At 44.0% G+C, this 14,418-nt stretch overlaps 1 protein-coding gene across 1 annotated transcript in view; it reads right to left on the bottom strand.

Moving 5' to 3' along the window:
* The window catches only part of LOC125429467 (solute carrier family 26 member 10-like), a 74,847-nt gene that overhangs the window by 36,483 nt on the left and 23,946 nt on the right, over positions 1-14,418 (bottom strand). Inside the window, exons 11-15 of the mRNA XM_048490596.1 lie at positions 10,981-11,087; positions 8,661-8,730; positions 5,368-5,532; positions 4,517-4,556; positions 2,631-2,710 (exon numbers count right to left, since the gene is read on the bottom strand). Coding sequence (XP_048346553.1) covers positions 2,631-2,710; positions 4,517-4,556; positions 5,368-5,532; positions 8,661-8,730; positions 10,981-11,087 — 462 coding nt within the window. The remainder of the gene's footprint in view (positions 1-2,630; positions 2,711-4,516; positions 4,557-5,367; positions 5,533-8,660; positions 8,731-10,980; positions 11,088-14,418) is intronic.

The raw sequence follows: 14,418 nt of genomic DNA on the forward strand, positions 1-14,418 counted from the left end.
AGTGACAAGCTGTTTGAACCGCTGAGGTTGTTATTTTGCAAGAATCAGTAGATACATTTGCTTATGTGTATGAAAGGTCAATATTGTAAGAGCTGCCCTAGGGATATATGACATACATAGTCGCCCATTTGCTGATTATGCTTACTTGACATAAAAATATATATAGTTCCATGAGTGACCAAGTTATGCTGAATGTATTTTTTAAACATATATAGGAATGTGCTGATTTGCAAAATGTTAAGATTGTGAGCCTGAGTGGACAGCCCTGCCCAAAGAAGCCTGCTAAGCAACTTTATTTTGTTTTCACACGGGAGGCACCTGAAGGTCTTAGATCAGGGGTAGGGAACCTGCGGCTCTCCAGATGTTCAGGAACTACAATTCCCATCAGCCCCTGTCAGCATGGCCAATTGGCCATCCTGGCAGGGGCTGATGGGAATTGTAGTTCCTGAACATCTGGAGAGCCGCAGGTTCCCTACCCCTGCTCTAGGCCCATCAATACAACATCAATACAACAACCTTTATTAGGCATATTAAAATAGGCTCCAGAGCATTATAGAAATTTCTGAAGTACAAATCAAAAGTACATTCAAAACACAGACAGATAAACTGTATCTAGCATTGGACGTTACTTAGAGAATTCTGTCACTTGTAAAAGAAATTTTGCTACTTTTCCCAAGGACATAGCCTCTATTGCTATTCAGTAACAAAAGCTCCACAACAAATTTGTATCAGAGTCTCTTTCAGATTTGTCTAAGACCTGCCCAGGAGAGGAGGCTACAACCCACATATTTCGGACAGTCAAGTATAATGTGAGTAAGAGTCTCCACTTGGTTTTTACAGTGGGGACAGACCCGATCCCCTGGAGAGAGGATAGATAGAGTAGCGACCCTTTGTAATGGCCGATGGAAAATTATTGCATCTGGCCTTATGTCATAATCCATCTCTATTGTGGGGTTTAGTTAGTATGGATTCAAGATATTTGGCTACTTATGTGCCCCTGTTCTGGTACTATTCCGACAGAAAGGGGTGAGCACGATTTATTTGCTTGGCCCAGCAAGATAAGGTATTCCTGTTCTAGAAGTCTGCTTTTTAAGGTTTGCAGAATCTCTCTGGGTGACAGCATACAGAGATCTTCAAGTATTAAACCTAGAGAGTAGATTTTTGATTTAAGAAGATGCTCTAGGCCAGGGGTCTGCAAACTATGGCTCTCCCGATGTTCATGGACTACAATTCCCATCAGCCCCTGCCAACATGGCCAAGTGAACATCTGGAGAGTCATAGTTTGCAGACTCCTGCTGTAGGCTGATGGTCAGAATGATTCTAGCCAACTCTGTGATTCTGGGATGCTGCACTAAATGCAGCACTGGTTTTCACAGTGCCAATGGCCATTTATGCCCTTGTGGTCTCCTTCGCATTGGGTGTACATTCCCTTGAGGTTGAATTCTCGGTTACACACACGTTTCCCCCTCTCCCAAACTCACCACGCCTCAGAGTATTCCGCAGTTTCTGAAACATCTGAAAGTGTGACTTTTCCTCTCCGTTCACAGGGAAAGTGAAGGGAGAAAGCATGCGTTTGACTTGCATCAGGGTTTTTCACTCTTCCCTGCCTTCCCCTGCCTAACCAACAGCAGTTTCTCCCACTGTTTGAGGCAGCCATTCAGAGCAATTGGAAAAGCTTTTTAAAAAAAACCAGTAACACCCCAATTAACACTGCCACTCTATCGCTGGAGCAGCAGACTGGTGAAAGCTACGTGAAATTTACATGGTCTAGCAAAATAACGCTGGACTCAAGACGGCACACACATAGACACAAAACCAGCAGAGAGCAATCTCCCCAGCTCAGAGGCGTAGCTGGGCCAGACTGTGCCCGGTGCACATTCTATATTCCCCCCATGGTCCCCCCGCGGTGCCCCCCTTCCCACACTTACCTTAGTTCTTTTCCTTTTTCTTGAACTTTTTCAGGCTGCAAAAGGCCTGTTCACAGTAAAAGCCCACAGTAGAGTTCCATATACTTCCCAGGAGACAGCAGCGAACTAAAGGTCTCCTGAGAACTATGGACTCAGGCTATTTTTACTGCAAACAAGCGTTTTGCGGCGCTGTTCATATCAAAATTCAAAAAAAATGAAAGGAATGAAGGTAAATGTGGGAAGCGCGCTCCGCCACGGGGGGGGACTAAGATAAGTATGGGAAGAGGTGGGGGGCACCACGGGGGAGGGGAAAGGGGAGGGGCCTGGGGGCGATTTTCTGCACCCCCAGGCGTGCGCCCGGTGCACAGTGCACCCCATGTTCCCTTGTAGCTCCACCACTGCCCCAGCTGGAGGTTGCACAGAGAGAATTGGTGGGTAAAATGGCAGACTGGCTCTGTTGAGGGCACTTCACAGAAGGAGAATCCTGTTTAAACAAAACATATTTAAAAAATGGGAAAAGCCCACTATGAAGCCAACAGCTGTGGGGCAAGCGCAGAATGCATAAAGGGCCAATGAATGTAACAGGGAGAATCCATGCCATGTGGATGCAGCCATGATTAGAAGGAAGAACATCTGGTCAGCAGGATTCTGGAGCTTCATAGCGCATTCTTTTAACTGGAAGCATTTCCCCTCCCTCTAAATGTACAGATTTCCCTTTGATACCTGAATAAGGAGACGTGCCCCAGCTGAGTCAACAAAGGCCACTCCACTGCAGTCAAGAACCACGGCCTGTATAGCTGCATCTGGAAGCACAAATGAGATGGACCACATTATCAGCCACAATCCAAGGTGGATCCACAATCCTGCATCCAGTAGCTAAAGGGGGAAGTAAGTCGTGCCACTCTAAACATGCTCTGAGGTGCATGCTTCTCCAACCAGTTTTGATGTCTAGGAAAACTTTTGCAATTGCGGAATTCTGTCTCAAAGACTCGTCTCCTCCCCAAAAGCCACCTTTTGATTCAGCCCAACACAAAGGTCTCAGTCCCTGAATTAGTGACTGGTGTCACTAATTTAGTGAACTGTGTGGCTACTACAGTGAGATCTTGTGCTGAATTCAAAAAAGGAACAGATTTTATTCCCTCTTGACTGCATGGGAAACGCTAACCTGACAGATATTTGACCAAAATGAACAATATAAAGTAGGGGTAATGGTGGGCCATATATCTCCCTTTCTGTTTAGTCCATTCTCACAAGATGGCGGGATGCCTTCACTCGGTATATAGGTCAGTCCTTTTCTGTGCCTCACATCCTCCTCTTATGTTCTACCAATGGACTGGGTCCCATGCAACATTTCCATTTTTGTCGACGGAGCACAACCTTCTTGTCGTCTTCTTCCTTACTGATGTCCAAAATGCCCACCAAAATGTTTGTGTGTAGGGGGTCCCCTGTTTTCATGAAGTAGTATTTTGGAAGCATTTTGGAACTGTACTGGGAGGAGGAGGAGGTGGAGTTTGGATTTATATCCTCCCTTTCTCTTCTGTAAGGAGACTCAAAGGGGCTTACAATCTCCTTTCCCTTTCCCCTGCCCACAACAAACACCCTGTGAGGTGGGTGGGGCTGAGAGAGCTCTGAAGAACTGTGATTAGCCCAAGGTCACCCAGCTGGCATGTGTTGGAATGCACAAGCTAATCTGGTTCACCAGAGAAGCCTCCACAGTTCAAGTGGCAGAGTGGGGAATCAAACCCAGTTCTCCAGATTAGAGAGCACCTGCTCTTAACCACTACACCATGCTGGATCTCTAGGAGAGAGTCAAGAAAGTTGCCATCCATGGATGGAAGGATTTGTAGAAAATACTAGTGGTTTTCAGTCTGACCTTATTCTCCTCCAGCTCCTGACATCATGATTCCAAACTCTCCTTCAAAACAAGACATACAACTCTGCAAAATTCCACATTTCCCCACAACTATTCTGCTGCTCAACAGTGGAGGATGTGACATGCTTGTTTGGTACACGTGAAGGCAAAAGGGAGCGTAACCCCTATGTTCAGAATGGGTTGACCCAGAAAGGGGTGGAGACTCAAAGCAGCAGAAGGCTGCAAAAACTGGTGAAGTTGGAGGAAGCAAGGCTACCAGGCTGGGACCTTGATTTAATTCTTTATAAGCTCTTAACACCTTGTTTCAAGGCTTGCTATGTATGTAATTGATGGGAGTTCGTTTGGGGACCTTCATCATCTTGGATCCCATTCACCAAGCCTCTGAAGTCTTCATAAGCCAACCACCAGCAGGAAGAATTGGACTGGGCATTTATCAGTAGATTGTCAAGATAAGGACTTGAAATGCAACCCAGAAGGACTGTAAATTGTTAATGTTAAATGTTAAATGTTAAAAGTGTTATTTGTTAAGGAAGTAAACCATTTTGTTTTAAAATTTAGCTCTTTGCAACTCCTTCCAAGTTCTGCCCCACAGAACCCACAGTTAGAGGTTACAGGAGCATTAATTATTTTCCCTGTCTGCCATTTTTTCTACTCCAAATCACCTCCCACTGCAAAGATCAAGTGCATTTCACCAGGGTGATTCTCCAGGTGTAGGAAGAAAAGAATTTTGAAGTACCTGAGCCAGGCTTCTTGTCTATGACAGAGATGCTGCTTTCCTAGGGGAGGGGAAAGAAACAATTAAACTTCACTCAGGAAATACATGAAGAAGCTTCCCTATTCTATCTCCAACCCATGACCTGCTTTACATGATCATTTATCACGGAGTATCAACCCCACTTCTGTTTTGTTAATAGACTGCAGCTGATCAGAGGGTGAAACACAGCCAGTAACAAGATTGGGGCTGCATATGGGGTTTGGATTCAAATCCTTGATAAGATCACCTAAATAATAGCCACAAGTAGAATTCACAGTCTGCTAGAAACATTTGCGTTTTCCATAATGTAAAAAGGGAAAGTGCTTGTGTGATGCTGGTATCCTTTAACAGAAACTCCAGATGCGTCTGGAGGTCTTCCTTTATAAAGCAGTTTGGGGTGGGGAAGGCATTATTGGCAGGGGCTATAGAGTCTGGGTCTTCAGTTCTGCGTTTTTAATCCTTTGTGTATCATTAATGACTTTCACGGTGTTTCACGTTTCATATCTTTTTACTCCATAAAGCGCCTCAAGGTCTCTGACAGTTTATCAAAACAATGTAATTTAGAGAACTGAGCACATACAATCACGCACAACTATTCATAAAATCAACTTTGAAAGCTAAACGAATCCTTATGTGGGAGATCTGTCAGTGCTCTTTACCCCTGCAAAGCCACCCTGAACCATGAGGGAAGGCAGGGTATGAATGTTTTAATAAATAATTAAAGTGATTGCAGAGGTGGGTTCTGATATAAATTGGGGCCATGGTGTCAGAATCCTTAGTACCCCCCTCCCACTAATCCATCTCAGTCTCCCCCCTCCCCCCCAGAATGTTACCACAGTGCTGATGTGCATCTTGATATCTGGGCCTTCATCCTCCCGTGACTCTCGCTCCTGACTTAGCCCTACTAGACGGCTCAGGGTATCGCGGAAGAAACTGCGGTTCCCATAATAGATGGGGGCCTGGTAGCTCAAAATCTTCACCCCGGAGATCTCAAAACACTGCAAAGCAAGGATGGGGTAGACAGAAGGGACGTGAAATGCCTAACTGTATAAATGCCTCTGAGACACTATGCTTCACAACCTGCCACTCAGGCACAATATTTTGACATACATTTTTTTAATATTGCTTGTTAAAGTACGCTCAGTGAAAGAATACTTCTATGAAAAATAATCTAAGGTTTTGAAAAACAGTTGGGGATAGCCTACTGTGCTTCCCTGAATCAATGACAAAAGAAAAGGGAAATAACCCAAAATGAATTGAACCAAAAGAATTAAGACAATATAAATGACAATATTTTTAAGTAAAAAGCATATCTTTAAACAAATACAGGAATATATATATATTTATTACAATATTCCTTAAAAACAAATATCCTGGCCCCAAATAATAGCTTCACAAATGTGCACAAATGTAATGGACCAATGTTGATCCTGACCAAATTTATTTTGGCCAACTGGCCTTCTTCAGTGGTCAAATAATGTTCATATTCATCATCCAAGAGGATCAGACATTAAAAAATAATACATTCAAAAGTTCAAAATTAGACCAAGATGAAACGTAGTAGTAATACCATCAACAAAGGCAGAGATATAAATCAAAGGCCTCTTGATCGGTATCTTGCTGCCATGGTCAGATAGACATATCCTAGATGGTAATTCAATTGTGTGCCTTTCTATACTAGTCAAAAAATGAAGTGATGTCTGGAGCCAATATTCATATATTTGTGCCCTCTGGTTTGTATTTAATTTCTACAGTTTGTACTTCATTCCTTTACATCGAAAACTCATTTATCCTCCAGTTAATGCAAACCAGTGGTGCTGACAAGCATTTAATACAGACCCGCTCTGCATATTTTGGAAGTCCTCGGTTGTCATTCTTTTATAGAAACAGAATTCTGCACATATTTAATGATATGGATATGAAATCCTATATAGATGTCAAGTTACTGTACTTCTGGGATTTCCAAAAAACTTGACAGGCAAAAATTATTTATGAGATTTATGAGCGGGCGCGGGAGACGCCTTATGACAGACGTGCTAAAGCGGAATTTTATTTACAGAGCATCAGAATGCTCTTTTTCACCAGTGTGCACTACTGGATATATTGTTTTCTCTGATCCTACTGTTAAACTGTTAGGCACAGGGCTAGGCCCTGTGCTCAGAGCTAAGGCTCTGTCCGGTTACTCACAAATAACCATCCATAAGCTTCTTCAGCGTTCAGAGTTTTATTGTTTCAATTTTGCGCAGAAGAGGGAACCCAGACTCTCTGTTAAAAATCAAACAGGGAGCCGGTTCCAAGCGCTGCCGCCTGTGTAACATAATTTATAGTTACAAAAACATACCTCCCCGCTCCTTGCTCATTGGGTTGAGTTAAGTAGACGTACAGACCTGGTCATCTTATCCCACCTCTTACCACACCTTTCCATCTCATATTTTTTAATGTAACGTGAGTCTAAAACACTTCATGTACAAAGTTTCTATAGCAATCAAGTCTTCTGCTAACTCTTATCTATTTGTGAATTGCTTGCTAGCTCCCTCATCTCTGAGAGGCCTCGTTTCTCTCAACTTAGAGCCTGTGTCAGGCTGCTCCCTGGCACCCCTCCGCATTCCTCCGTGTTTACCTGATTTTCAGCAAACTCAATTCCAAGCCTCATCAGGGATGTTAGCTAAGATGATTTTATATAACGTGCCTCACTCTTTGTGCAGGCTAACTTTTAAGGCTACCTATATGTGGCTATATGGCTTAAAACACTATAAACTATATATGTGTACATATCAAAACCTTTAGTCAATAAACAGATTCTTGATTCTTGATCAGTAGCGTGTATTGAAAGGCAACAAAGCACCCAGCTTGAGAAAGCCAGTTCTGCTAGACCTGGCTTTCGCTAGTCCCTTTATCCCCAAGGAGTCCCCCTCCCGTATTTCCGAAGAACGAGTGAAAAAAGTTATTTTGGAGCTTAGCAGCCCCAAGGTCGGTGATAGGAAGAGATACAGCTACCTGGCTTGTTTACCCCCACAGGGTAACAGACACATCCTGTTTTCCCCTGGGAGTAACTTGCCAGGGTCAGCCTACCTATCTGCGATCATGTGAAGCCATAAAGATCAAGACAGAAAGGAAAGTGCCATTACATATACCAGACTGGTGACATACATCTCGTAACAATTACACTGAAGTGGAAGTACACCTTCGTCACCCAGATGCCACCCCTGTCAATATAATTTGTTGCAGAATCATTAAGCTAGGAATGGCCCTCAATCGCCAGGCGCAATTCCTGACACCTACTCACTCAGGACAGTCATAACCAGGGGGCATCCATTGAAAATGCTGGGGGGAAGTATTAGGACTGATAAAAGGAAACACTTCTTCACGCAACGTGTGATGGGTGTTTGGAATATGCTGCCACAGGAGGTGGTGATGGCCACTAACCTGGGTAGCTTTAAAAGGGGCTTGGACAGATTTATGGAGGAGAAGTCGATTTATGGCTACCAATCTTGATCCTCTTTGATCTGAGATTGCAAATGCCTTAACAGGCCAGGTGCTCGGGAGCAACAGCCGCAGAAGGCCATTGCTTTCACCTCCTGCAGGTGAGCTCCCAAAGGCACCTGGTGGGCCACTGCGAGTAGCAGAAAGCTGGACTAGATGGACTCTGGTCTGATCCAGCTGGCTTGTTCTTATGTTCTTATGTTCTTAACCAGCCTGGCTCTGGTCACTACACCATTTGGATCTTAAAACAATTTCTCCAGTCATAAAAAAACCCCTGCATTGTCAGACTTCATGGCTATTGAGGTACACTCAGTCCAGTAAAAGTCCTCTCAAGTTGCCCACCTCTCTGACCTATACCCTCAACATTCAGTTTTCTATTAGGAAGAGGCTGAGCTGTCCCAGAGGAAATTGGGAACGCTGCATTTGTTCCCAGTGACCAGAAGAATGTGCTGCTTTTGTGGCTTGGCACCTTTGCTGCATCAGCCATTTCCTGCATTTACCTGGCGCTTCCTTCTGTTACCAACCCCCAGAGGGAAGAGCCTGGTAATGCATATCTATCATCAACTGAACCAGGGACTGCAGAGTCTGCTAGATCAGGCAGGTATCCCTACAGCTGCATGGCCTATGTTTTGTTCAGCCTTACCTTGCTGTTGTCCTTGACAGGCCTGTAGATCTCCGTATCAGCTGCTCTGCCAAGCACCAGGCATTCGGCCCTGTGAGCAACACCAAGAATAAAACCGGGCTTGAATGTGGGCAGAGCTTCCCCAACACCTCCAACAGGCACAGGCGCTTCAGGAACCATAGGGCGTTTCCCCACTCACCCCGATCCCCCCTATGCCGCGCGCCCTGGCGTCCCCACGACGGCGCCCTTTACAAGAGCGCCAGGGATGCCGCGCACTGAGGGGGCACAACAGCGGCAGTCGTGGGGAGTGCCCTGGGACCCCGTGCTACTTGAGGAGAGTAGCGCGGGGCTTAAGGTAAGTGGGGAAAGGCCCGTAAGCTGCTCCCAAGCGTCCTCTGCACAGGCCCATTCTGAAGTTAACTTTGCAACATAGGCTCTGCTTGCACTATGGCCTCTTCCTGCACTGCTATATTTTCAGTGATGAAATGTGTAACCTCAGTGTTTCCTACTGCAAGGAAAATGTGTGTGCTGTTCTAAGAGGAAAAACATTACCAACTTGATCATAGCTCGATAAATCTAATGGATTCTATCAATGAAGTAGGCAGACAATGCTAAAATACCTCTGTTCATCTCTTTCCTTGAAAATCCTATGGCATCACTAGAAGTCAGTTAAAACTTGATGGCACTTTTCACTGCCGCAGCTAACAATTATAGCAAGCCTTTATTGGCATAGACAACAGTACAACAATAATAAAAAACGGATTAAAAGGCATATACAATACAGGAAATAAATGTTAGGTTGAAGGAAATCTACTGGCGTTTAGTAATTTCCAGGAGAAAGTCTGCCACTATCATACAGAGAGAAGGATCAGGATTGTCCAACAAGTAGTGTAATCTAATTAAATTGGGGAGATCGGGTAAATGTAAAGGAGTAAGATTCACATACTTGATTTCCTTGAATCTGAGACAGTGTAGTAATTGGTGGGCCAGAGATTCAACTGAGCCATCGTTACATGGGCACAATCTTTTAGCCTTTTCTTGCTTATTAAATCTGCCATGTAACAAGGCAGAAGGCACAACATTAAACCTGGCGAGCATTATGGCTCTCCTTTGAGCAGGGTTTATTAAGCAATACAGGTAGTGTGCCAAGTGGCCCCGTTCAAATGGGAGAGTAAAAAACAGGGGGGAGCACGTTTTCTTGGCTGCGGTGATTAGGGTAGAGAACTCTCTATCCAATAGTTGACCTTTTTATTTTCTATAAGCTTCTGAATAGGACAAAGGGCAAAGTGAATCCACTGACAGTCCAATAGAGGCCATTTTTTCTTCCAACCCCTGGTTTTCCATAATTGAAGAAAAAAATGGCCACAGCTAACAAGCCAAACCTGGTCTATCGCTTAATGCTATAGCAACACATCAGTTATAATTTTAAAGTCTCCCCCAAAGTCCTCTGGGGACGTGGAAGGGAGCTGAGTCCAATAAAGTATGAGGGAAAACCTCACACTTACAGACACTCTATTGCCACTGTGAATGCCTCTGCTTGGGAGCCATACAGAAGCAACCCCATTTCTTGGGGTATCACCACACCATGCAAGAACCTTTCTGCATGGACCAATAAACCCAGGTGAGAGACAGGTTATATGAGCCCATCCTCGCCCGGGCCGTTCACATGGACAGTCAGCCATGTGAATGGTATACGTGCCTTCGCATGGAGGAGTGTTTTATTTTGGGTCCCTGCCTCCCTGCAAAGTGCAGCTCCGCAGGGAGGCAGGACTGCGCCCCAGGGTCATGTTATGACCCTTTCACCTGCGTAGCTGCGCAGGTGGGAGTTGGGGACTGTGATTCTCTAGTTTGATTGCAGCCCTTGAACGTGCCTCACAGCTTGGCCGTGGCTGTGTGGCACATTAAGATAAAAGAATAAATGAAAATGCGATTCTCAAAAAAACTACCCTGCAACCAATAGCACAGGTGAGGGGCAGGTTAGATTCATGTTAGGGGCAGGAACCATGCGAAGTTCCCACCCAACACGGGTTTTAACCCGCCCTTCACCCATGTTTGTTGGTCCGTGCGGAAAGGCCCTGGGAGAAAGGGAAACGGTATGCATAATCAGTGCAATATGTTAGAAACTAAAGAGGAATTTCATAGGGATTTAGCTATGACTACAAGTGTGACTACAAGGAAGTGGATATTGTAAATGGCCCGCGTTTTCATCAGCTTCAGCTTGAAACTACCTTGTGGCTCTCCAGCCATTCTCAGTCCCAACAAGTAGGCATCTGATTCTATTAGGTAATCTGACATGGGCCAGAGGACCGGGCCCAGAGGGAGGGGGTTGACATGCAAGTACCTTTGTGTGCGGCATACCACAGTCATCATGGAGAACACCACTCCCACCGCCAAGCCGAGGTCTACATTGATCACAACCACTGAGAGCCACGTGACCACCCATGCGGCCTATAAAAGACCAAAAAAAAGGTGTTAAGAGAGACACAGGGAAAAGAAAGAAATGCTTAGAAGTTTGAAAGTATAAACCTGAGACAGCGGAGCACTCCACAGAGAAGCAATCTCGTGGTCTGTCCCAACTGTTGATTCTACCCAGGGAAGGATTTTTCAAATTTCAGAGCAAAAGGTAAAAACATAGAAAGCAACATGGCAGCCACCATGCAGCTATGTTATGTTTCCTTGTTGGAGTTTTACAGATTTAATGTTATATTTTATTTAATGGTTTACTTTTTAAAAGTCCTTGGTAATTAATAACAGGGCAGGTAATCCCTGTAATCCAACTGGAAGACTTATATTTGTTTTGGAATAGTAGAATATCTATGGGAAGAGCAGAAAGCCATTAAAGCATTTAGTGGAGATAAAGTTGACACTTTTCAGTTGCTTTGTAGATTTGAGGGGGGGGGGGTCACAGTGGCTGATCTACATTCGTCCTATGTTTTTTCTCTCAGCTCTTTACAAGGGTTCATAGTTTGCAGCCAATATTTATGAGGCACTTGAAATAGAACACGACTGGGAGACGGAGCAAGATTTAGTAACAGAATTAGAATTACAGTCCTGATTTCTGCTAAATAGCCGCTTGTGGGAACTCTCCCAATTTATTTGGGGTAGATATCTTGTGACACTATAGAATGCAGCTGTGATATGAATATATAAAGGAACCTGACAGAGCTCTCCACCCAAGCTCTATTATCAGTTTTGACCCTGACATGGGAGTCCAATTTTTTGCTGTTCCACCTCAGGTTCAATTCACTACTTTGCAGTGGCGTACCTAGGCAAACTGGAGCCCTGGGCAAAACCTGAGTTTGATGCCCCCCCCCCCCATGGGCAGCCGCCCTCCCCCACCGTGACCAAACAATGATTTTTTTACACCAGGTCGTTTCAAAGTCACCATCACATTATAGAACATCCCCCAACTCACAAATCTGAACACAGCAATGGGCCATGCCACACAGCAGAAATATTTTTTTGAAAACAATTTCAAAATGCTTTCAAAATGTTTTATTACTGCTATGAAAACATTTTATGGTGTTGTATCCAGTCCCCCCAATTGGGGGAAACAGCATCACTTTCAATGGTTATTTCTAAACCTGGGGACCCCCCAGATTCTCCCTTTAAGGTGGATTTAAAAGGAGAATCTGGGCTCCCTAGCAAACAAAGTGATGCTGGAATCCACCCCCAAACAGCATCATTTTCAATGGTGTTTAAACTAGGGAGCCCAGATTCTCCTTTTAAATCCACCTTAAAGGGAGAATCTGGGGTCCCCAGTTTAAACAACATTGAAAGTGATGCTATTTTGGGGTGGATTCTCCCCCACCCTGAAACAGCATTACTTTCAATGTTTAAACTGGGGACCTCAGATTTTCCCTTTAAATCCATGGCGAAGGGGGTGGGTTTAATAATAGTAATAGTAGTAATAGTAGTAATCGTAGTAATCGTAGTAGTAGTAGTAGTAGTAGTAGTAGTAGTAGTAGTAGTAGTAGTAGTAGTAGTAGTAGTAATAATAATAATAATAATAATAATAATAATAATAATAATAATAATAACAACCACCTTTATTAGGCATTGTGAGAATAAAAGAAAGAAAAAAAACAAGCATTGGCAGGAAGGGGGTGGATTTAAAAGGAGAATCTGGGGAAATTTAGGGGGTGACTGCTGTCAGGGGTGCAATTATTAAGACAGCAGCACCAAAATTTCAGTGTATCTTTGTGAGCCCCTATTGATGATACCACCCATTTTTGGTGAAGTTTGGTTCAGGGGGTCCAAAGTTATGGGCCCTCAAAGTTGTAGCCCCATCTCCTATTAGTTCCCATTGGGACTCCATAACTTTGGACTCCCTTAACCAAACCTCACCAAACCTGGGTGATATCATCAGGAGAGTCTCCTGAAAAATCCCTGAAATTTTGGTGCTGTTAGCCTAAAAACTGCACCCCTGAAGGCCACAAACGGAAAAAACACTGAAAATACAAAAAAATCCCACAAAGGAACCTGCATTTTTGGCGCCCACCACAAGGGGCCCCCCTGGGCAACTGCCCACTTTGCCTAATGGGAGGAACGCCTCTGCTACCTTGGAGTGTGGTGGAGTCTCCTTCTTTGAAGGTTCTTAAAGAGAGGCTCGATGGGCATAGATACTGATACTGACACTGAGATTTGGATTCTGAAGCTGTGGAGTTATTGGATGTTCAAACGGTTTTCACTAAGATGTAATTTATGTTTTTATTGGGGTTTGTTTGTTTGATTTGGTTTTGATATTAAATTGCACACTGCTCAGAACCCTTAGGGGATGGGGCGGTATATTAAATCAAAATAATAAATAAATTAATAAAATCTGTCAGGAGTGCTTTTGATGTTATGTTCCTGCATTTCAGGGAGTTGGGCTTGATGGTCCTTGGGGCCTCTTCCAACTCTATGGTTCATGCAACCACTTCCTTTTGCCACAGGCAATTTTTAAAATCCCACCTGGTGAGATCCTCATGGAGCTTGGCTTTATGAAAGTCTCTATTGCTCCATAACAATAAAGAGTTTTTAAAATCTGGTCTCACTCACCCAATGGCTAAAGAGTTTTCCTTTTTAGAATTCCACATGTTTCCAGTAGAGGAGATATTGATCTGTGTGGCCCCTGTCTGCACCCACAGCATAAACATCAAAGAGTCCTGTGGCACCTTAAATTCCAACAAACTGGAGAGGCATCAGCTTTTTATAGGCAAAACTATACTTTGCCAGACGTATCATGCATCTTGGTTATTTTTACTGCAACAGGTTTGACCCTAATAAATGGAATCTAAAATCCTATAATTAAAAAAGTAAATTATATCTAAGAATATATTCAACCTGTGGGCACTTTTTGAATTTTGAAAAGGCAGTGTGTGCTATTACAAAATGACTGCCATGGGGTACTGGAGCCAGCCCACAAAATGACTGCCATGAGTTACTGTGACCAAACCGATTCATGAAGTGCTTGGGTCAATCTACAGAACATTGTGAGGTTGCAAGCCAAGCATTATCCCACAAAGGCGGGCAATGCTTCTGAACAGATGCCCCCTTCAGACCCAAAGGCTCTTCTGAAAAACCTTCTGCATCAAGTTAGCAGGGAAAAACTGGGATCTACCCTTTGCTTTGGGGGAAAGACATTGTCTGGATTTAGACTGCAAAGGGAAGGAGTTGCTCTCTGAAAAATCACAGAAAGAGGTGAGAAAGGCTGCCTCTATGGCCAAGCCAAGAGTGACTGTCTGGATTCATTCAGTACTTTGAGAGTCTTCATATTTTCCATTCAAGACTGTCTGGA

Source organism: Sphaerodactylus townsendi, linkage group LG03 (assembly GCF_021028975.2).
Source record: "Sphaerodactylus townsendi isolate TG3544 linkage group LG03, MPM_Stown_v2.3, whole genome shotgun sequence".
In the NCBI taxonomy this organism is placed as follows: Eukaryota; Metazoa; Chordata; class Lepidosauria; order Squamata; family Sphaerodactylidae; genus Sphaerodactylus; species Sphaerodactylus townsendi.